Genomic DNA, 23,844 nt, shown 5'->3' on the forward strand with positions numbered 1-23,844 from the left:
AAAAGCAGCACTGTTGTATTGCACACTCGACATAGATACTTTTTAAAATGTATTTTGTAATTTATGATTGGCCTCACGCGGGCCGGACAGGGACGCACAAAGGGCCGGATGTGGCCCGCGGGCCGCAAAATGCCCAGGTCTGATATATATATATATATATATATATATATATATATATATATATATATATATATATATATATATATATATATATATATATATATATATATATATATACAAACCCCGTTTCCATATGAGTTGGGGAATTGTGTTAGATGTAAATATAAACGGAATACAATGATTTGCAAATCATTTTCAACCCATATTCAGTTGAATATGCTACAAAGACAACATTTTTGATGTTCAAACTGATAAAAAACATTTTTTTTGCAAATAATCATTAACTTTAGAATTTGATGCCAGCAACACGTGACAAAGAAGTTGGGAAAGGTGGCAATAAATACTGATAAAGTTGAGGAATGTTCATCAAACACTTATTTGGAACATCCCACAGGTGAACAGGCAATTTGGGAACAGGTGGGTGCCATGATTGGGTATAAAAGTAGATTCCATGAAATGCTCAGTCATTCACAAACAAGGATGGGGCGAGGGTCACCACTTTGTCAACAAATGCGTGAGCAAATTGATGAACAGTTTAAGAAAAACCTTTCCCAACCAGCTATTGCAAGGAATTTAGGGATTTCACCATCTACGGTCTGTAATATCATCAAAGAGTTCAGAGAATCTGGAGAAATCACTGCACGTAAGCAGCTAAGCTCGTGACCTTCGATCCTTCAGGCTGTACTGCATCAACAAGCGACATCAGTGTGTAAAGGATATCACCACATGGGCTCAGGAACACTTCAGAAACCCACTGTCAGTAACTACAGTTGGTCGCTACATCTGTAAGTGCAAGTTAAAACTCTCCTATGCAAGGCGAAAACCGTTTATCAACAACACCCAGAAACGCAGTCGGCTTTGCTGGGCCTGAGCTCTTCTAAGATGGACTGATACAAAGTGGAAAAGAGTTCTGTGGTCTGACGAGTCCACATTTCAAATTGTTTTTGGAAACTGTGGACGTTCTCCGGACCAAAGAGGGAAAGAACTATCCGGATTGTTATAGGCGCAAAGTTGAAAAGCCAGCATCTGTGGTGGTATGGGGGTGTATTAGTGCCCAAGACATGGGTAACTTACACATCTGTGAAGGCGCCATTAATGCTGAAAGGTACATACAGGTTTTGGAGCAACATATGTTGCCATCCAAGCAACGTTACCATGGACGCCCCTGCTTATTTCAGCAAGACAATGCCAAGCCATGTGTTACATCAACGTGGCTTCATAGTAAAAGAGTGCGGGTACTAGACTGGCCTGCCTGTAGTCCAGACCTGTCTCCCATTGAAAATGTGTGGCGCATTATGAAGCCTAAAATACCACAACGGAGACCCCCGGACTGTTGAACAACTTAAGCTGTACATCAAGCAAGAATGGGAAAGAATTCCACCTGAGAAGCTTAAAAAATGTGTCTCCTCAGTTCCCAAACGTTTACTGAGTGTTATTAAAAGGAAAGGCCATGTAACACAGTGGTGAACATGCCCTTTCCCAACTACTTTGGCACGTGTTGCAGCCATGACATTCTAAGTTAATTATTATTTGCAAAAAAATATAAAATAAAGTTTATGAGTTTGAACATCAAATATATTGTCTTTGTAGTGCATTAAATTGAATATGGGTTGAAAAGGATTTGCAAATCATTGTATTCCGTTTGTATTTACATCTAACACAATCTCCCAACTCATATGGAAATGGGGTTTGTACCTTATACTGTTATTGGCCACGGTGTTATTCAGTACACCTGCATCTAATTTGTAATAAAGTCAAATACAAATAAGGCAACAAGAAAAGTATCCAACATTTCTCATTTCTAAAGAAAATCTGTACAGATATGGGCATCTACATCAACAATATGATATACCTAAGTGGTTCTCCTTCAAAAAAACAAAACAAATAAATAATAATAATAATTAAAAAAAATAAAACAATTATATATATATATATATATATATATATATATATATATATATATATATATATATATATATATATATATATATATATATATATATCCATATATATATATATATATATATATATATATATATATATATATATATATATATATATATATATACACACACACATAGTATAGGCCAGCAATTAGGACACACCTTCTAATTCAATGGGTTTTCTTTATTTTCATGACTATTTACATTGTAGATTGTCACTGAAGGCATCAAAACTATGAATGAACACATGTGGAGTTATGTACTTAACAAAGAAAGGTGAAATAACTGAAAACATGTTTTATATTCTAGTTTCTTCAAAATAGCCACCCTTTGCTATGATTACTTTTTCGCACACTCTTGGCATTCTCTCGATGAGCTTCAAGAGGTAGTCACCTGAAATGGTTTTCACTTCACCGGTGTGCTTGAGGCTCATCGAGAGAATGCCAAGAGTCTGCAAAGCAGTAATCAGAGCAAAGGGTGGCTATTTTGAAGAAAGTACAATATAAAACATGTTTCCAGTTATTTCACCTTTCTTTGTTAAGTACATAACTCCACATGTGTTCATTCATAGTTTTGATGCCTTCAGTGACAATCTACAATGTAAATAGTCATGAAAATAACGAATGAGGAGAAGGTGTGTCCAAAATTTTGGCCTGTACTAATATATATATATATATATATATATATATATATATATATATATATATATATATATATATATATATATATATATATATATATATACATACAATCAAATTTTTGATATATTTTTTAATCGCGACCCCGAGAGGGACAAGCGATAGAAAATCGATGGATGGATGGTTTAGAAAATAAAGAATATCAAAATAGCCCTCGCATGCTTTCATTTTTCAGAGTGGGGCCCTCAGTGGAGAAAAATTACCCCCCGTAGGTAAACCTCAAATTGGCGAGTGAACGTATTACTGCTTTTGTGGAATCTGACTATTTTTTGCTTGTTCGGCAGAATGGTATATTTAAAAATGTTTACAAGTTGAGGTGTCTATTTGTTTTAATGTGTTGTATTCAGCATTCAGACACGCCTCTCGGTTCCACTGAGTCTTCTTTAGATTGAACCGTCTGTCCGTCAACGTCTTCGGTCAACGCGTTCCTGTACACCCCCTCCAGGGACTGCCTGGACCGCCCCCTCAACTTGAGCCCCACAAAGAAGTAGAGGAGCGGGTTGACGCAGCTGTTGAAGTAGGCCACGGCCTTTGCGGCGGGGAGCCAGAACTTCACAATTGGGTTGGACTTCTCCTTCATCCTGAGCAGCAGCAGGATGTGGTATGGCGCCCAGCACAGGAAGAACGCCGTAACCAGCATGGCCAGTATGCGCAGGGGAAGGGTTTTCCCTGAAAGCCGGGTGCGCCGAATGCCCTGCCCGGCCAAGATGTAACAGCTGAGGATGACCAGGAAGGGCACCAGGAAGCCACACAGGAAGCGTATGAAATAGAGAACCATTCTGGCGTCTTTGTTCCCCACCTCCTCCACCGAGCACTTGCTCAGGTTCTTGGCGTCTGCGTAGACCTGGCGGTAGAAGAAGTACGGCGAGCTGAAGACGACGGCGGTCGCCCACACGCACACGGCCACAACCTTGGCCGCCCACAGTGTGCGGTGGCGCCTGGTGAAGACTGGCCGCCAGATGCAGAGCGCCCGGTCCACGCTGATCACGGCCAGCAGGAAGACGGAGCCAAACATGTTGGCGTACTTGAAGAAGCCGTTGAACTTGCAGATGAAGACGCCAAAAGGCCAGTGGTCCAGGAAGAGCTTCTTCACCAGCGAGAAGATCCGGGTCAAGCAGAAGATCTGGTCGGCGATGGCCAGGTTGACCAGCCACACGTTGAGGACGTTCGGCTGAGACAAACACACATTTCTTTTATGGACATTTATCCAAGAAAATTACCCACTTTTCAAAATGTAAACATTGATTTTTTTAAATGATAGTAAAACAAGATTCAATGCAAAAAAACGTGTCAGTCGGAATGGTGTCAAAAGATGTATAAACATTGAAACTAACGCCTACTGATTGACCCTTCTGTTGGTGCGCCTAAAGGGGCGGAGCTAGACTCGTGTGCAGCACGTTGAACGGTCACCTCAGTGCGAGAGACATCGGTGTTGTCATGGTTACAAAAAAAAAGACGTCCACCTTGAGCTTGACGCCTGCCACCCAGATCACGATGGCGTTTCCTGGGATGCCGAGCAGGATGGTCAGCATGTAGAGGACGATAGAGAGTATGTCCATGTTGCTGCCGCCGCCACCCGCCTTCGCCGGCAGGCCGGTCAGGGAGGAGTTGAGGAAGGCCAAAGACCCAGAGGCACCCGGATGCATCATGGGACCTGAAGGAGGAATGAAAAGTAGGGATATAAAAAATTCATTTAAAAAAATAAAATTTCCTCGCTCCTGCACGTATACATCAGCAGCGGGGAGGTGCTTTTGTGACCTGGTTTTAACATAATTTTATTATTGTATTGCAGTAAATTAATTAACTCATTATGTTTTGCATATGGTGAATGTTCATATTCATCTTGGAGAATGCAAACCACCAAGTTTAATTAAATAGTGGTATTTCAGTTTCAGCACATAATAAGTTAAGGCCCCTTAGTTTGACATTCGCAGGTGGATTGGGTCACTTCTCCAATTAAAGACTTCGGAATGCCAAAGTGATAGCCCTATCCTTGAGAAGAGACTACCTGTCTAGCTCAATGCCAACATTTAATCGCTTCTCTTCTGATGCCAACCTCCTCTCCCCACCACTCAGAACCAAGCTCCGGACCTGGGGTGATAGAGCCTTCTCTATGGCTGCTCCCACCCTCTGGAACTCTCTTCCCAAACCCGACGGCCGTGACTGCTCAGACCTTCCTACCTTCAAAAGCCTTCTCAAAACACACCTCTTCAGATCTGCTTTTAACCAGTGATTAGTGTTCTGTGTCTTGTAATGTCCCGTCTTGTAAATCAATCAATCAATCAATCAATGTTTATTTATATAGCCCTAAATCACAAGTGTTTCAAAGGGCTGCACAAGCCACAACGACATCCTCGGTACAGAGCCCACATACGGGCAAGGAAAAACTCACCCCAGTGGGACGCTGGTGTGAATGACTATGACAAACCTTGGAGAGGACCGCATATGTGGGTAACCCCCCCCCCCCCACCCACCCTCTAGGGGAGACCGAAAGCAATGGATGTCGAGTGGGTCTGACATAATATTGTGAAAGTCCAGTCCACAGTGGATCCAACACATCAGCGAGAGTCCAGTCCATAGTGGGGCCAGCAGGAAACCGTCCCGAGCGGAGACGGGTCAGCAGCGCAGAGATGTCCCCAACCGATGCACAGGCTAGCGGTCCACCCGGGGTCCCGAAACTGGACAGCCTGCACTTCATCCATGGCCACCGGACCTGAGCAACTCCCCCTCCCAAGGGAGAGGGGAGCAGAGGAGAGAAGAAAAGAAACGGCAGATCAACTGGTCTAAAAAGGGGGTCTATTTAAAGGCTAGAGTATACAAATGAGTTTTAAGATGGGACTTAAATGCTTCTACTGAGGTAGCATGTCTAACTGTTACCGGGAGGGCATTCTAGAGTACTGGAGCCCGAATAGAAAACGCTCTATATGTCCGGTGTTATTATGTATTTTACAATGTACTGCTTTTATATTTCCTGTATTTTATATTATTACTTTGAGCTGTTTTATATTTTAATTTTGTATCCTGTAAAGTGTCTTTGTGTACTCTGAAAAGCGCAATACCAAATAAAATGTATTATTATTATTATTATTATTATTAAGTTATGACTTAAAGCAGTTGTTTAAAGACACTTACACACGGACATCTCCTTTTATAGTCAAGATGTGCTCTCCTGACTTAGCACACACACACACACAGAGACAGGAAGGAGGAATTTAAAACTGATGGTTTGGCTTCTCCAAGTGAGGGGAGACACATTTTCTTGACCTGACCTCCTCCAGGAACTGCAGTCCTGTATAATGACTCTCGCTTGTAACAAAGCAACTTTTGGTTCAGTAAAGCGTCTCCGACGTCTCTTTTGATCCAGCCGCACTGCCGTGTCACCCTTCTGTCCGGTCGAGGATGACAAGACCAGAACTACACATCAGTATAGATCGGGTCGTGCAGTAGCTGGTCGTTGTTGCGATTGAGTCGCATGGTTGCGAAGTTGTGTTCCCCAGGATGCGCAAAGACAGGCAGGAGAATCAGAGTCTTTTGATCCAAAAAGGTCCTGCAAAAATTCCAAATGGAGACCGCTATAGTGAACATGCACGGGGGTACACAAGGTCAATTGAAGCAGAGAAACTTAGCGTAGCAGTCAGGGACTCAACAAAAGTAGAAGTGAGGGGCTAGCACAACAAAACTTAATGAAGAACCGAACACAACGCGGAGCTCGAACAAAGTACCCGTGCCGAGCAAATGGCAAGACTGGGTATATAAGAGCTTTTATATATATATATATATATATATATATATATATATATATATATATATATATATATATACATATATATATATATATATATATATATATATATATATATATATATATATATATATATATATATATATATATATATAAGATTAACGAAAACAGCTGGTGGGGACACTAATCACGAAATGAGGGCAGGTGTGGACAACGGCGCTCGAAAGACCATAAAGTAAACACAAGAATAATACAAACCCTGTTTCCATATGAGTTGGGAAATTGTGTTAGATGTAAATATAAACGGAATACAATGATTTGCAAATCATTTTCAACCCATATTCAGTTGAATATGCTACAAAGACAACATATTTGATGTTCAAACTGCTAAACATTTTTTTTTTTCAAATAATCATTAACTTTAGAATTGGATGCCAGCAACACGTGCCAAAGAAGTTGGGAAAGGTGGCAATAAATACTGATAAAGTTAAAGAATGCTCATCAAACACTTATTTGGAACATCCCACAGGTGAACAGGAAAATTGGGAACAGGTGGGTGCCATGATTGGGTATAAAAGTAGATTCCATGAAATGCTCAGTCATTCACAAACAAGGATGAGGCGAGGGTCACCACTTTGTCAACAAATGCGTGAGCAAATTGTTTAACAGTTTAAGAAAAACCTTTCTCAACCAGCTATTGCAAGGAATTTAGGGATTTCACCATCTACGGTCCGTAATATCATCAAAGGGTTCAGAGAATCTGGAGAAATCACTGCACGTAAGCAGCTAAGCCCGTGACCATCGATCCTTCAGGCTGTACTGCATCAACAAGGGACATCAGTGTGTAAAGGATATCACCACATGGGCTCAGGAACACTTCAGAAACCCACTGTCAGTAACTACAGTTGGTCGATACATCTGTAAGTGCAAGTTAAAACTCTCCTATGCAAGGCGAAGACCGTTTATCAACAACACCCAGAAACGCTGTCGGCTTTGCTGGGCCTGAGCTCATCTAAGATGTACTGATACAAAGTGTAAAAGTGTTCTGTGGTCTGACGAGTCCACATTTCAAATTGTTTTTGGAAACTGTGGATCCGGATTGTTATAGGCGCAAAGTTGAAAAGCCACATCTGTGATGGTATGGGGGTGTATTAGTGCCCAAGACATGGGTAACTTACACATCTGTGAAGGCGCCATTAATGCTGAAAGGTACATACAGGTTTTGGAGCAACATATGTTGCCATCCAAGCAACGTTACCATGGACGCCCCTGCTTATTTCAGCAAGACAATGCCAAGCCACGTGTTACATCAACGTGGCTTCATAGTAAAAGAGTGCGGGTACTACACTGGCCTGCCTGTAGTCCAGACCTGTCTCCCATTGAAAATGTGTGGCGCATTATGAAGCCTAAAGTACCACAACGGAGACCCCCGGACTGTTGAACAACTTAAGCTGTACATCAAGCAAGAATGGGAAAGAATTCCACCTGAGAAGCTTCAAAAATGTGTCTCCTCAGTTCCCAAGCGTTTACTGAGTGTTGTTAAAAGGAAAGGCCATGTAACACAGTGGTGAACATGCCCTTTCCCAACTACGTTGGCACGTGTTGCAGCCATGAAATTCTAAATTAATTATTATTTGCAAAAAAAAATAAAGTTTATGAGTTTGAACATCAAATATCTTGTCTTTGTAGTGCATTCAATTGAATATGGGTTGAAAAGGATTTGCAAATCATTGTATTCCGTTTATATTTACATCTAACACAATTTCCCTACTCATATGGAAACGGGGTTTGTATAAAACTCAATCCTTGCTGCTGGAGGCGCACAAAGAGCTCATGGTAAAACTTAGCACAGCATGAAAACCAAAATAATATAGCGGCGTCAGTAAACGTGAAAAGAAGTGATTTTAGCAACTCGCTGGCACGAAACATGATGGTCGCTGGTGGCGAACAATGAACCTGCGAGGAAGTCAGGGTGTCGCTTGTATATGAATCTCTCTGATTAGCGATCAGAAGGAGGTGACGTGACGTCTGAAGTCAACTTCTCCATTGCCGCGAGCAGAAATTGGGGTTTATATCCAATTTTAGGTCGCAAATATACCATATTTTATTTTTGATACCTATTCTGGATACTGTTATGGACACTTTATGGACAATTCTAAAGTGATCAAGGTGTCCTTGTTTGTTTAAAAACTTCACCGACCGCTAGCTAGCTTGGTTTGTTTTTAGCCAGGTGGCTAGCTAGCCAGTCGCTAACCTCCAGCTCGCCTTGAGCTTGGTATTTTAACGATCGCACGTTTGAATACCGGGTCTTTGGACAGTCACAGTTGAGATGACCAACAAAAAGAGTGACAAGAAGGAGGTGTCTGGTGGGGCTGCGTGTAAAGTCAAACAACCAGCCAGGAGACACCGATCCCAACGTGGCTCGACCGATAGCGGAGGTGAGCCGGGTGGTAGCATGGAGGTGGACGCGTCCGTATTGGAATCGATCAACGCGAGACTGAGCAAGCTGGATATTCTGGATGCACTACAGCAGGACATCCGTGATTTGAGAAGTAGCCTGGAATTCAGTCAGAAGGAGATTGAGGATCTGAGAAAGGATAATGTCTTTCTGAGAGGCGCGTTGACTGACATGCAGAGGTCTACCGAATTTCTTACCGCGGACTATAGGCGCATTAAAGACACACTGTTGGATGTACAGTGCAGGGACATGAGAGACAATCTCATATTCTCGGGGATCCGAGAGGGCAACGCCGATCCGGAAAAAACTGTAAGAGAGTTCATGTCGGATAAGCTCAAGCTCTCCCCGGAGGTGGTAAGAGACATAACTTTCTCCAGAGTGCACAGAATGGGCAGACCTGTGGACAATAAAGTCCGTCCCATAATAGCTCGGTTTGAGCATTTTAAGCACAAAGAGTTGGTGAAAAGCAGAGGAAAGGAGCTGAAAGGGACCTCTCTCTGGTTAAATGACCACTTTCTGGCTGAGATCAACGATAGGAGAAAGACACTGTCACCGATCATGAGAGAGAACCGAGCCCAGAACAAGAGAGCGGCACTAACAGTGGATAGGCTGTACATAAATGGACAGCTGTATCGGGAACCCAAAAGTTACCCCCTGGCTTTTTTTAGAATGGGCCTTCGTGGGTGTTTTTAGTATCTTGGTTTGGCCTGTGTCATGAGTACTTCCAGTACTGTTATGTCCTGCACTAAGCTGGGCCTTCATAGGGGCCTGGTGTTAGCTCACGTGAATGTATGCAGCCTGCGTAATAAGTATCAGGAAGTAGAGTGTATTACCGTCATTTCTGGACTATAAGCCGCTACTTTTGCCCCTCGTTTTGGTCCCTGCGGCTTTTACGACGGTGCGGCTTTTTTACGGCTTTTTTTACGGCTTACGGTAACCAGGGGCGCGCACTGCCGAGGATGCGCGAGACCGAGGCAGTTACTGACGCCATGTAACGAGAGCAAAACAAAGAAAGCAGCCATCAAGAGCACAAACTCTATTCCAGCTGTGATTCCTGGGGGCACAACGAAGCATTTGCAGCCACTGGACATCAGTGTGAATCATGCTTTTAAAGTGGCACTACGAGTTAAGTGGGAGGCATGGATGACTAACGGTGAGAAATCATTCACCAAAACTGGTCACATGCGAAAAGCAACTTTTGCTCAAGTCTGTCAGTGGATCCTGACGGCATGGAAAAGTGTGAAAACATCCACGATCATCAACGGCTTTCGAAAAGCTGGACTGCTGCGTCGTGATGATGAAGAGGACGGCGTAACGGCTGACGAAGCCGGAGCCGTTGATTCCACTGACGAAGGAGAGAGAGTGGCTGACGACGCCATTTTGGACCTGTTCTTCTCTGACACCGACGAAGAGGATTTCGGTGGTTTTAGTACGCAGGAGGAAGACGATGACACAATGATTAAAGACTGACTACCGGTAATACAACGTACTCTGCACGAATGCTGTTCGCCATGTCAAAGATGTGAAAGTTTGATTGAATGAATGAAAGATTTATTGTTAATAAATGGGACGCTTTGCGTTCCCAAACAGTCATCTCTGTCCAGACAATCCCCTCCGTGGTAGCAGGAACCCCTATATACTACGGTAATTACACATCAAAATGCCTGCGGCTTATAGTCGGGTGCGGCATATATATGAAGCAATCTGTATTTTCCCCAAAATTTAGCTGGTGCGGCTTATAGTCAGGTGCGGCTTACAGTCCGGAAATTACGGTATCAAAGATAATTTTATTCATATCTTTGCCATTTCTGAGACCCACCGTGATGATTCCTTTTCTGATTCAATTGTAGCCATTGAGGGGTTCTCAATTTTTAGGAAAGATAGGAACAGGTTTGGGGGTGGGGTGGCTATTTATGTTCAGAATCATTTATCTATCAAAGTGCGTAATGATTTGATGAGGGAGAGCATTGAAGCTATTTGTGTGCAGGTCCATCTGCCTTATTTGAAACCAATTATAGTATGCTGTTTCTATAGGCCTCCTAGTGCTGATGCTCTGTATCTGAAGGAGTTATGTGAGATGTTTGACAGGATATCAGATGAGAATAGAGAAATCTATTTACTGGGTGATATGAATGTTGACTGGCTGGGACAGGAGTGTACAAACAAAAATAAGTTACTGTCCATTTTAAATGCTTGCAATCTGTCCCAAATTGTTGCCCCTCCCACGAGAATAGTTAGTAATAGTGATGGTATTATTATAGCTACATGCATTGATCATATTTATACAAATGGTCCGGACCAATGCTCCAAAGCAGTCTCGGTTCCTGTAGGTTTTACTGACCATAACACAATAGCTGTCACTAGAAAGACAAGGGTTCCTAAACCTAAAGCGAAAATTATTTTTACAAGGTCTTATAAGAGATTTGATGAAGAATGTTTTATTGATGAAATATCCTGTTTAAATTGGAACGAGGTGTGCAGTGAGGAAGACCCTGAGGCTGCACTGGACTTATTTATGTTAATGTGCATGAGTGTTGTGGACAAGCATGCAACAAGAATTTGTGATGATCCGCGCCACACCACCATTTCCCACTGCATGTCTGACAGACTGTGCTTCACCTGTTTTGCTCCTGGCCACACCAAAGTGAACTGTACTGCCAATAACTCCCCCCAGCCCCAGTCTGAGGGAAACTAGCTGACCTGTATTCGGAGGGAGGCAGTACAGGTCTTCACACAAACTCCCTATTTGATGACATGTCTGATGCTGAAACGGTTTACACATCCACCAAGGACTCCTGCAATGACTCTGAAGTTGTTTATCAGAATATTCACAGAGTTAGACAGAGTGACAGTCTCTTTTACACACCTGTGACTGTGGGTGGGGTTGTTACATTGGGTGGCATGATGGACAGTGGTTCGATGGCCTGCAGCATTAGTGAGACAGTGGAAATGAGATTGAGGGAGACTGGTGTACTATCTGGCCAAAATCAAATCGATGTGAATGTGACTCTTATTGGTTGTGGGGGTTTACGTGTGAAGCCAAAGTTTGCTTTTGACATTGAAATGGGAGTGTATGGCTGTAAAATGCTGGTCCCCACACTTGTTGTCCCTGGTCAACAGGATGAGTTAATCCTGGGAACTAATGTTTTAAAATACATTCTACACCAGTCTAAAAGATGTGACTCGTTTTGGAGAACAGTTTCTGGTCCCTGCTCACACACAGATCCAGAAGTGGAATGTTTCATTTCCATGCTGGCTGGCCTGAACCCCTGGAGAGGTGAGGATGCTCCTGACAGGATCGGCACAGTCAGGTGCAACTCTGCTGTCTGCCTGGAGCCTGGTCGTGAGTACCTCATCTGGGGAAAACTACCCAGGAACATTGCGGTTTCACCAGGCAGCGCCGTCATGACTGAGCCGACGTCATCCCGCTCAGCTCCTAGAGGTGTGTTGGTTGCGAGGATCGTGTCTCCAATGTGGGGAGATAGGTGGGTCCCTCTAAAACTCATTAACACTTCTGACAGGCCTGTGCTATTGAGGCGCAATGCTAAACTGGCTGATGTTTACTCCTGTGTTGCCCTTGAAGACATGGATGTTGCCCAACTCTCAGGAGCTCCCCTGCTCAGTTGCACCCAATCAGCTACGCCACCTGCTGCTGATATTGACTCTGTGATAGACAAGCTCAAGTCGGTTGGACTGTGCAACATTGACATTGAGTCGTGTGAGGTGTCAGAACATTGTAAGAAGAGGCTGGCTCATCTTGTTTTGCAGTATGAAGATGTCTTTTCACGCCACCAACTGGACTGTGGGGAGGCAAAGGGTTTTGTGCATCGCATTCATCTGTCTGACAGCAGGCCATTCAGGCTCCCATACAGGAGAGTTCCTCCTAGCCAGTACCAGAAGCTGCGTCAAGTACTGAGTGAGATGGAGCAAAGAGAAATCATCAGAAAGTCAACAAGCGAGTACGCATCGCCACTGGTGCTGGTGTGAAAAAAAAATGGAGACATCCACATCTGCACAGACTTTCGCTGGTTGAATAAGAGGACTCTGAAGGATGCTCATCCCCTTCCCCACCAAGCGGATTGTTTGGCCGCTCTGGGAGGAAACTGTCTTTTCAGTACCATGGATTTGACTTCGGGTTTTTATAACATGCCACTACATGAAGATGATAGAAAGTATTCTGCCTTTACTACTCCTATGGGTTTATATGAATACAATCGTCTTCCCCAGGGTCTCTGCAACAGTCCTGGTAGTTTCATGCGCATGATGACCAGTATATTTGGGGACCAAAATTATCTAAGTCTGTTGTGCTATTTGGATGATTTGTTGGTGTTTGCACCTGATGAGGACATTGCATTGCAGTGCCTAGAAATGGTTTTTGACAGGCTGCGCAGTCATAACTTAAAATTGGCACCTAAGAAGTGCTTTCTCCTCAAAAAGTCTGTCAAGTTTCTAGGCCACATAATAGATGAGAAAGGTGTTTCAACAGACCCGAGCAAAGTTGAGAGCATCGTACACATGACAAGTGCTGACTTAATGGAACTCGATGGTGTGACCCCATCCCAGAAGCGGATAAGATCATTCTTGGGGATGGTAAATTATTATCAACATTTTGTGCCAGGATATTCTGCCATTGCTAAGCCACTCTTTAACCTGCTAAAGGGTGTGAAAATGAAGGCGTTGAAACATAAAACCAAAATGTCATGCAGGAAGCTGCACTTTTCTGACTGGACAGTGGAACAAGCGTTTGAGAAGCTGAAATCCTCATTGATTCACAGTGTGGTCCTAGCCCACCCTGACTTCACACGCCCCTTCCTGTTGTCAACTGATGCATCCCTGGATGGCATAGGCGCTGTGTTGTCACAGATTCAAGAGGGTGAAGCGCGTGCCAGACCGATAGCTTTCGCCAGCAAGTCATTGTCTCAGTCCCAGAAAAATTATCCAGCTCATCGTTTAGAGTTTCTAGCTTTGAAATGGTCGGTCTGTGACAAGTTCAGTCACTGGTTGAAGGGCCACAAATTCACAGTTTGGACAGACAATAACCCGTTGACTCACATACTAACAAAGCCGAAGCTAGACTGCTGTGAGCAACGGTGGGTTGCTAAATTGGCGAGTTACGACTTTGGTATTAAATATGTACCAGGCCACCAGAACAACGTTGCTGATGCCTTGAGTCGTGTGCCGTTTGTTAAAGAGAGTGTTGGCTGCAGGCTACTTGCTGAACCCTATGCAGGTCTCCTCTCTACAGCTGTAGATATGTCGAATGTGTTGGTTCAGGACGCCTTCAGGTCATCTAGTGGTCATGTGAAACCCTCCCCACCAAGCAAAATTGGCCGGTACCCATGCGGTCCGTTTGCCATGCAGACTCAGTGTATCGCGTCAGAGGATGTGTCTGCTATCTTGCAGTCTCACATTGAGTGGGATGCTGGCTCAAGGGCTCGTGCTGTTGATGTCTTGCAGTTCCTGCCGCAGTTGATTCCGCCTGGCCTAGACACCTTACCTGCTTACACTGAAAAAGAGCTTGGTGATAAACAGTTGGAGGACAGGACTCTTTCTCGTGTATATGTCTATGTTGAGAGGCGCAGGAGACCTTCTAGGAGAGAGAGGTTTAATGAGTCTGTCCCTGTTATAAGATATTTGAAACACTGGGATAGGTTTACTGTGATTAATGGCGTGTTGTATAGAATCTCAAAAGATCTGAAAACCAGGGGAAAGCGCTTTCAATATGTTGTTCCTGATGCACTTAAGCCTGAGGTTCTGCAAGGTGTTCATGACGGTGCTGGACACCAGGGTCAGTTCAGGAGCCTCAGCTTAACAAGACAGAGGTTTTTCTGGCTGTCTCTTGATAGAGATGTGAGAGATTATGTACGTCACTGTCAGCGATGCATTGTCAGCAAGACAGCTGAACCTGAAGGAAGGGCTCCTCTAGAGAGCATAACGTCGAGCAGACCAATGGAGCTAGTCTGTATAGATTTCTGGTCAGCCGAAGACTTCAGAAATAGATCTATTGACGTTTTGGTGGTTACTGACCACTTTACTCGAATGGCTCAGGCATTTCCATGCAAAGACCAGACAGCTAGGCAGGTGGCAAGGGTTCTCTGGGACCGGTACTTTTGTGTTTTTGGGTTCCCAGAAAGAATCCATAGCGACCAAGGTACTAACTTTGAAAGTCACCTGATAAGTGAGCTCCTCAAGGTCTCAGGTGTCAGGAAGTCTCACACGACCCCCTACCATCCGATGGGTAATGGGAGCGTGGAACGGTTTAACCGGACATTAGGTGGTATGATACCTGCGTTGTCTCCTGAAGAAAAAGCTGACTGGCCTAGGCGACTGCAGACGCTGACATTCATGTATAACAGTGCGGTCCATGAGACGACAGGCTTCCCTCCTTTTTACCTGATGTTTGGTCGTGTCCCTCGCCTTCCTGTTGATGTTCTGTTCCGCTCTGTCCTCCATGATTCAGTTGTGACAGGTTATGATAAGTATGTGGCATCTCTCGCTGACGATTTGAAAGAAGCGATGGTGATAGCTCAAGACCATGCAAAAAAAGAACAGGGCAGACACGCTCAACTATACAACAGGAGAGTGAAGGGGTCCACCATTGAGATTGGTGACAGGGTACTTCTGGCCAACAAAAAGGAGAGGGGTAAAAAGAAGCTTGCCGACCGGTGGGAGTCAAAAATCTACACTGTGGTGGATGTGAACTCAGAGACACACACATACAGGATTTGTGACACTGTGTCTGGACAAGAGAGGGTAGTTCACAGGAACCTGCTGATGCTGGCCAATTTCCTCCCTGTGATTGAAGCAAGTGAAATGTCCAGCGTTGCGTCATCCATTCCTGAGTCTCTCTGTGAGACTGAGTCATGCCTTGATGCTGGAAATGACGCTACCTCACCTGTGGATGAAGAAAATGCCCCGTTAACTGATCCAGAAGCTGTGGATTCAAGAATGAGGACCGTGGAGTGGGTTACACAGTTGTCTGATTCACCTTTATCGGGGATGCACATCACTGACGTAACTATTGTGACCCCTGACCTCCATGCGGCTTCAGTCTCACCTGATAGCGATGTGTCTGATCAGTTTGTGCCTGGTGACTCTAGGTTTTTGAAGGCTGCAGGTATTGCCCCTCATGCGAGACACCCAGACTGTACTACTGGAAAGGTGACACAGACAGATACTTGCCTCACATCTGACCAGACCTTACCCACTTGCTCTGTCCTCTCTGACGCACACAATCACGTCAGGTCAAGATTTGGTCGTCTGGTTAAGCCTGTGAACAGACTGATACAGACCATGTCTAGGCAAGATGTGACACAGGAGGAGTTGAATGTTAAAGCTACTTATCGACCCATATTCCAGACATTTACTGATTAAGACTTAACTCAGGTAGCCTTTACTGGCATTTTTGCACTTCTGTGGGGGCTCAACCCCCCCTCCTGTATTGTGAGCTAGTACTATGCCGTTTATGGGGCCTTACGGGGTGCAGAAGGCACCCTGTTGCCAGTTGATGGATTGAGGGATAAGTGCTGCCTTCGTACCACTTCATCCTTACAGGAAACATTTAGTGTTAGATACCATTGCGCTGGCCCCTTGTGATTTCTCGTGTTGTGACAGTCTCTTGTATACTATAATGTGTGTGCTCTAATTCGATAACATTCAGTGGGGGTGGGTGTAACGGAGTTAAAATACACCTTTGTTATTTATTATATTTTGTTTGTGAATTTTATCTCCAAATAGTTCTCTTTTCTGCTCACCTGTGAAAGGGCGGTTTAATATATTTTTGTCCCTCCTGAGTTCCTGTAGTCCTCCTGGGTTGTGGAGCCCCTCCCTTTCCCCCTCACAGAAAAGTTTTACATGGCTGAGGGCGTAAGCCAAAGAAAGACGGGATACCGACATTGTCTGATTGTCGCCCGCAGGTTGGAAGGAAAATAAATGAAGCTGTGAACAGTGGAAAAAGTCTCCTCATTGTGCCGACCTAGAACAGTTACACCTGTCTTGCGTCCAAATTCATGTTCTTGTCTAGCCTCGTCCCACGACCACGTCCGTTTATCCAGCGTTTTTCTAGCTGTAATTTTGAGTTAACTTTTTCCTCTCTCAGAGCGACCTTTGTTATTTAACTTTTTTCAACCGCAGTGGTGAGTTTTGATTTTTCCTTAACATTTCCTTCCTCAAAGTTTGAGTGAATTTTGTTTATATAATTGTTAGAATAATATTGAGTGTAGTAAGTTTTGATAGTCCTTATTTTCTTCCTCCTATTGGAGCGCTTTTTGTTAAAGTTTTTTATAGCAGATTCGTTGCCAGTTATATTTGTCGTATTTTTGTCTATTCCTCCGTTGGAGTGATTTTTGGTTCTTTCCCTTTTTGGAAACGTTTTTTGATATCATAGAAGTAACTCATAGTGATTGTAAATTTTCTGCTCTGGAGGTTAAGAGTTATTTTCAAAATAAAAGCCTTATTTAGAACCTCCCATCTCTGCATCTGAGTCCCTTCATTCGCCCAAGCCTGACAATATTGAAAGAAAAGCATTTTTACTCTTTGATGACACGTTACTAAATTGATGGAGATCCCCAAGAATACAAGTTTGCAGTGTCATTGGGATGTTTATATTAAGGAATGTGATTGCTTCTTTTGTTGTTTTCAACCATAACTCTTTTATTCTCTGGCATTCCCACGATAAATGAACAAGAGTTCCCTCAGCTGCCCGACACTTCATACATAACTTGCTATCTACTACACCAATTTTAAACAGCTGAGAAGATGTAAAATACAATCTATTCAATATCTTAAATTGAGTCAGTTTATCTTTAATGCTTCTAAAGGGCTTATTGGCATTTTTCCAAATATCATTGCATGATATGTCTCTTTCATCGAAAATGTTTAAGTCCAACATCCATTTCCGAACACATGCATCATTTGCATTTCTAGTGTGGTGTTCATTTATTATTCCATAAAATAGTTTAATTAATTTCTTAATTGTATCTTCCAGTTCATGGCTATTTAAAGACATACTTTCAGAGGATATGCATTTATTTACAGCGTGTTTTAATGAGATAAAATTTAAAAAATGATTTCAACTAAATCATTGAACGGTTTGAAAGAGTTTTTATTAATAATATGATGAGGTTTAGTAATACCTCTGTCTTTCCATGTTGTCCATTTAACCACATGTTTATTAATTATGATATTAGGATTGTACCAAAGCGGTTGATTTACAGATGTCATTGGGTTGATTCCTAGTATTTTCTGGCACAGTTTTAGAATGTTAAAGGTGGCTTCTATTGGGCTCTGCCTCAATTCATTAGGTATTTTTTTAAATATAATATAAGCTCCCCACATCAATGTCCAAATTCATTAACATATTTTTTTCTATGTTGATCCAATCTTTATCTGCAGAAGAATGAAATAAGTGGCTTGCTTGTTCACAACCGAAGGAGATATAATAATGTAATAAGTTTGGTAATTGTAGTCCTCCTTTATCTTGTGTACAAGACAACCTTAAGTATGAGCATCTGGCCTTCTTTCCACACCATATAAAATGTGATATCATTGTATGTATTTTCTTAAACCAACTTTTATTAATTAGGACAGGCATCATTTTCAGTATATAATTAACTGCTGGCAGTATACTCATTTTTACTATGTTCACACGACCCCAAAGTGATATTTGGAGACGTGACCAGCGTTCCATTATGGATTCTATCTTATTTTTTAAATGTTTAAGATTTAGATCTCTACTTGCATAAAGGTTTGGTGTAATATGTAGTCCTAGATATATGATTTCTGCCTCTTTCCATTTAATTTTGGAGTTCTGAACTTGTGATTTCTTGCAGTGTTTATTAAGTGGTAATATTTCACATTTGTCCCAATTGACTTTATACCCTGATAAACAGCCATATTCAGTAATGACATTATTGATATAGTGAAGAGAGGAGTTAACATGTGACAGGTAGAGAATTATGTCGTCACAATACATCGACAGCTTATTATACTGAGAGCCAATTTTTATACCATGAATATTATTTTCACTTCTTATTTTTGCAGCTAAGGGTTCAATAACCAAATTAAATAATAATCCAGATGCAGGACATCCCTGTTTTACTCCTCTTTTTAACGAAAAAGGTTCTGAAATATGATTATTGGTTTTGACTGATGCCATGGGTCTTGTATAAAGCATCTTAATCCATTGTATAAAATTATCTCCAAATCCAAATTTACGTAATGTGCAAAACATAAATGACCAGTTTATGCGGTCGAAAGCCTTCTCCGCATCAACAGTACATACTGCTGTGGGAAAAGGGAGACTTCTAGCATAGTAAATAAGATTAAACAATTTCCTTGTATTGTCTGAAGATTGTCGACCTACCATGAAGCCAGTTTGGTCAGTATGAATTAATTTTCCCATTACATTTGATAATCGTGTGGCTAAGATTTTTGCCAATATTTTATTGTCCATATTGGCCAGGGATAAAGGACGATAATTACTGCAATTCAATGGGTCTTTATCCTTTTTATGTATCAATGAGATATGAGAAAAATTTAAAGTTGGAGAAAACAATTGTTTATTAAATGAAGATTGGTACATTTGTAATAATAGAGGAGACAAATCCTCACTGAATATTTGATAAAATTCTGTATTGTAGCCATCAGGGCCAGGAGATTTATTTTTTGCAAATGAATTTATAGCTTTTTGAATTTCCATTAATTGTATAGGTTCCTCCAGAAATTTTATGTCATGCTCTGATAAGGATGGCAGTTGTATTGCGTCTAAATATGATTGCATAGCTTCTATGCTACAATCTTTCTCAGGCTTATATAAATTTGTATAAAATGTTCTAAACGTTTCATTGATTTGCTTGGGATCAACAGTAATACTACCATCTGAAAGTTTGATATTAGATATATGATTTCTAGTCATCTGCTTCTTTAATCTTAAAGCAAGGAGCTTTCCAGCTTGCTCGCCGTATTCATGAAACTTTAATTTTGCCCTATTAATTTTATATTCAACCTTTTGCTTTATTATATTATCATATTCCATTCTTTGTTTGCAAAGTTTGATCCATGTTTCCTGATTATACTGTTTGGACAATTTGTCCTGCATTTGTTTGATTCCATTCAATAATTCATTTTCTTTTCTGCCATTTTCAAGTATGTTTTTCTTGTTGTTGTGTGGTCAGCTTGAAGCGTCCCTCTGTCTCTGACTCCCTCGTCGTCATGTGACATGAGTGCGTGACTGTTACGACTTTGCTTACTGGTTTTGATGACCCGCCTTATCTTGCCTCTGATTGGCCAGTCCGTAATGTTTTGCCCTAACCTTAGCCAACTGTGACCCATCATGTGAATACCAACCAATCATCCTGGATTTTCTCCGTATGTATGGATGTTGTTGTTAGAATAATTGTATCTAAGTTATCACAATACTTTGTGTTGAAATGAGTTCCTGGCGAGAAGACAAAAGCTGTCTTTGAACCTACCAAGAAGAAGGCTTGTAAAACTCCACTGTGTAGGGGGGAAGCAACATGAAGGTTTTCTGTTTCTTTCATGTATTGTAATCAACAGAACAATATTGTCTTGACCCAAGAACTACAAAAGCGAAGACGAAGCAGGACCAGACTCCCATCCATGCCTTTTCTGTGAACTGTTTACGACCTTTTCTGTGAACTGTTTACGACCTTTTCTTTTGAACTGTTCTGTAATCAAAGGCGATGGCTGTTTATGACCCATGTCCCTTAGAAACAGCTGTTGCCTTGTAATCAGGAAAAGTCCAAATAAAAGAGGTGGCGTACAATCTTTCGCCAGAGCGTGCTAAGACAATGTACAAGGGTACAGTGTCCAGGCGTCTCTCCTCACTGAGCCAAATTGAATTCTGTCTCTGTTCGATTCTTTGCTTCTTGTCTCGTTTAATAGATGTCATCAGTGTTTGAACCTGACAGTTGTCATTCATCCCGGTCATTGGATTTTGTCCATATTTTTTGGCCTGGATTCGCAGTCAATTTTCTCTCTTTGTAGCTTGTAGCTTTGATGTAAGCTACCTAGCTACATGGGTCTAAAAGTAGCTAAGCTACAGGAAAAGCTACTCTTTAAAAAAAAGTAGCTAAGCTACCGCCAAGCTACTGGAAAATTTAGTTAAGCTATGTAACTTAGCTACATGTAGCTTGTTACTGCCCCTCACTGAGTAGGAATCTGGTAATGGAGCATGTCTGCTTATCATAACAATATTCGGCTGTCTGGTCATTACTTGCCAGTGTCTTATTTCATCATCATTTTTTGCCTCCTTATTCAGGGAAAATCAATGATTCTCCGTTAAGTCATTCTTTGTATTGTGCAATAATCAAGAGTATGTGAGGGGGAGGCTGGAAGGAAGGAATGAAGCAGATAAAGTTACTGTAAGTAGATAAACTGTGTACTTGTCCGCACCCTGCTTGGTTGCTTTGAGTAGAATTACGACACACCTGTGTGAAGTTGGCCCCCCACCCCACGTAAAACTCTGTTAAAATGGTCTCATTCGTTTGTGCCGATGAAATAGCTGTTTGTGCTGCTTTCATTTCTCAGTTATTAAAGATTCTTTGCTCGGTCAAAGTTCAGCCACCGTCTCCAAATTTAAACTAAAATAGTTGTATTCCTTTGTGCCAGGTTTGTGCCGTTGAAATGATTGATTGCGCTGTTTTTGTTTCTGAGATATTAAGTAATAAAGTTTCCGGTTGAAACAACATGCTTTTTGACGACATTTAATCAATGTTGGGTTGATTGGACCATTGAATTTTGGTCATTTCCCAACCAATTTTCTATGACACAAATCCAACGTTGAAACATGCTTTTTGGTGACGTTCATTCAATATCAGGTTGTGACGTCGTTTTGAACATTGAATTTTGGTCATTTCCTAACCAATTTTCTACAACACAAATACAACGTTGAAACATGCTTTTTGGTGACGTTTAATCAGTAGCAGGTTGTGACGTTGTTTTGACCATTGAAATTTGGTCATTTTTTCCAACCAAAATTTGACAACACAAATACAATATTGAAACATGCTTTTTAGTGACGTTTATTCAATATCAGGTTGTGACGTCGTTTTGACCATTGAAATTTGGTCATTTTTTCCAACCAAAATTTGACAACACAAATACAACATTGAAACATGGTTTTTAGTGACGTTTATTCAATGTCAGGTTGTGACGTCGTTTTGACCATTGAAATTTGGTCATTTCCTAACCAATTTTCTATGACACAAATACAACGCTGAAAATGCTTTTTGGTGATTGTTATTCAATATCAGGTTGTGACGTTGTTTTGACCATTGAATTTTGGTCATTTCCCAATTAATTTTCTACAACACAAATACAATGTTGAAACATGCTTTTTGGTGACGTTTATTCAATATCAGGTTGTGACGTTGTTTTGACCATTGAAATTTGGTCATTTCCTAATCAATTTTCTACCTCACAAATACAACGATGAAACATGCTTTTTGGTGACGTTTATTCAATATCCCGTTGTGACGTCGTTTTGACCATTGAAATTTGGTCATTTCCTAACCAATTTTCTATGACACAAATACAATGCTGAAAAATGCTTTTTGGTGATGTTTATTCAATATTAGGTTGCGACATTGTTTTGACTATTGAAATTTGGTCATTTCCCAACCAATTTTCTACAACAGAAATACAACGTTGAAACATGCTTTTTTTTTAAGATTAAGATTAATTTTTGGTGACGTTTATACAATATCAGGTTGTGACGTCGTTTTGACCATTGAAATTTGGTCATTTTTCCAACCAAAATTTGACAACACAAATACAACATTGAAACATGCTTTTTAGTGACGTTTATTCAATATCAGGTTGTGACGTCGTTTTGACCATTGAAATTTGGTCATTTCCTAACCAATTTTCTATGACACAAATACAACGCTGAAAATGCTTTTTGGTGATTGTTATTCAATATCAGGTTGTGACGTCGTTTTGACCATTGAAATTTGGTCATTTTTTCCAACCAAAATTTGACAACACAAATACAACATTGAAACATGCTTTTTAGTGACGTTTATTCAATGTCAGGTTGTGACGTCGTTTTGACCATTGAAATTTGGTCATTTCCGAACCAATTTTCTACAACATAAATACAACGATTAAACATGTATTTTGGTGACGTTTAATCAGTAGCAGGTTGTGACGTTGTTTTGACTATTGAATTTTGGTCATTTTTCCAACCAAAATTTGACAACACAAATACAACATTGAAACATGCTTTTTAGTGACGTTTATTCAATATCAGGTTGTGACGTTGTTTTGACCATCGAAATTTGGTCATTTCCCAACCAACAACGTGGTTGGGAATCAATGTTGTCTAAATTTACAAATTAAACTATTTTACAACGTTGTTTCAAAGTCAGTTTTAAAGGACGTTGTATCAATGTCTCGGGAATGCTGGGATACTTTTTGAGTTATTAAATACTAAAGTTTTCGGAAGTGACGTCACCAGCCCACCGGCAGTCTCGGATTTCAGCCAAAAAAGTCACATTTGTTTAAGCTATCAACACCAGTAAGACCCAACACTTTCCCCAAACTGAGAAAAAAGTATCATGATGCCATTACCTGGCCAAAACTTCTTGGTGCCTCTTCCTCCTTGCTAGGTCGCCATGTCAACCAAAACATGTTTTAAAAATCCAATATGAAAAAAACAATGCAAAGCAAATGTTTTGGTCCTCCATTCGCATCACAGGTGTCAAAATGTGGGCCCAGGGGCCAGATCTTTCCGCGTGGAAATAATATGTGTCTTGTCTTACTAAATGTTTTCCTTCTTTCCATTTTGACAGAAAACAAATATACTCCACCGCTCCCAGTCTGTGGAACGCTCTCCCTGACCACCTGAGGGCACCACAGACT

The 23,844-nt window shown here is 41.5% G+C and overlaps 1 protein-coding gene across 3 annotated transcripts in view; it reads right to left on the reverse strand.

The window, feature by feature from the left end:
* Window positions 1–2,928: 2,928 nt before the first annotated feature.
* LOC133650328 (C3a anaphylatoxin chemotactic receptor-like) overlaps window positions 2,929–23,844 on the reverse strand; it is a 46,770-nt gene continuing 25,854 nt past the window's right edge. For all 3 annotated transcript variants that reach the window (XM_062047453.1, XM_062047451.1, XM_062047454.1), the window contains exons 2-3: window positions 4,225–4,415; window positions 2,929–3,932 (exon numbers count right to left, since the gene is read on the reverse strand). In XM_062047453.1, coding sequence (XP_061903437.1) covers window positions 3,105–3,932; window positions 4,225–4,410 — 1,014 coding nt within the window. In that variant the 5' untranslated portion in view covers window positions 4,411–4,415 and the 3' untranslated portion in view covers window positions 2,929–3,104. The remainder of the gene's footprint in view (window positions 3,933–4,224; window positions 4,416–23,844) is intronic.

The sequence above is a fragment of the Entelurus aequoreus genome, linkage group LG05, assembly GCF_033978785.1.
Source record: "Entelurus aequoreus isolate RoL-2023_Sb linkage group LG05, RoL_Eaeq_v1.1, whole genome shotgun sequence".
NCBI classification, from domain to species: Eukaryota; Metazoa; Chordata; class Actinopteri; order Syngnathiformes; family Syngnathidae; genus Entelurus; species Entelurus aequoreus.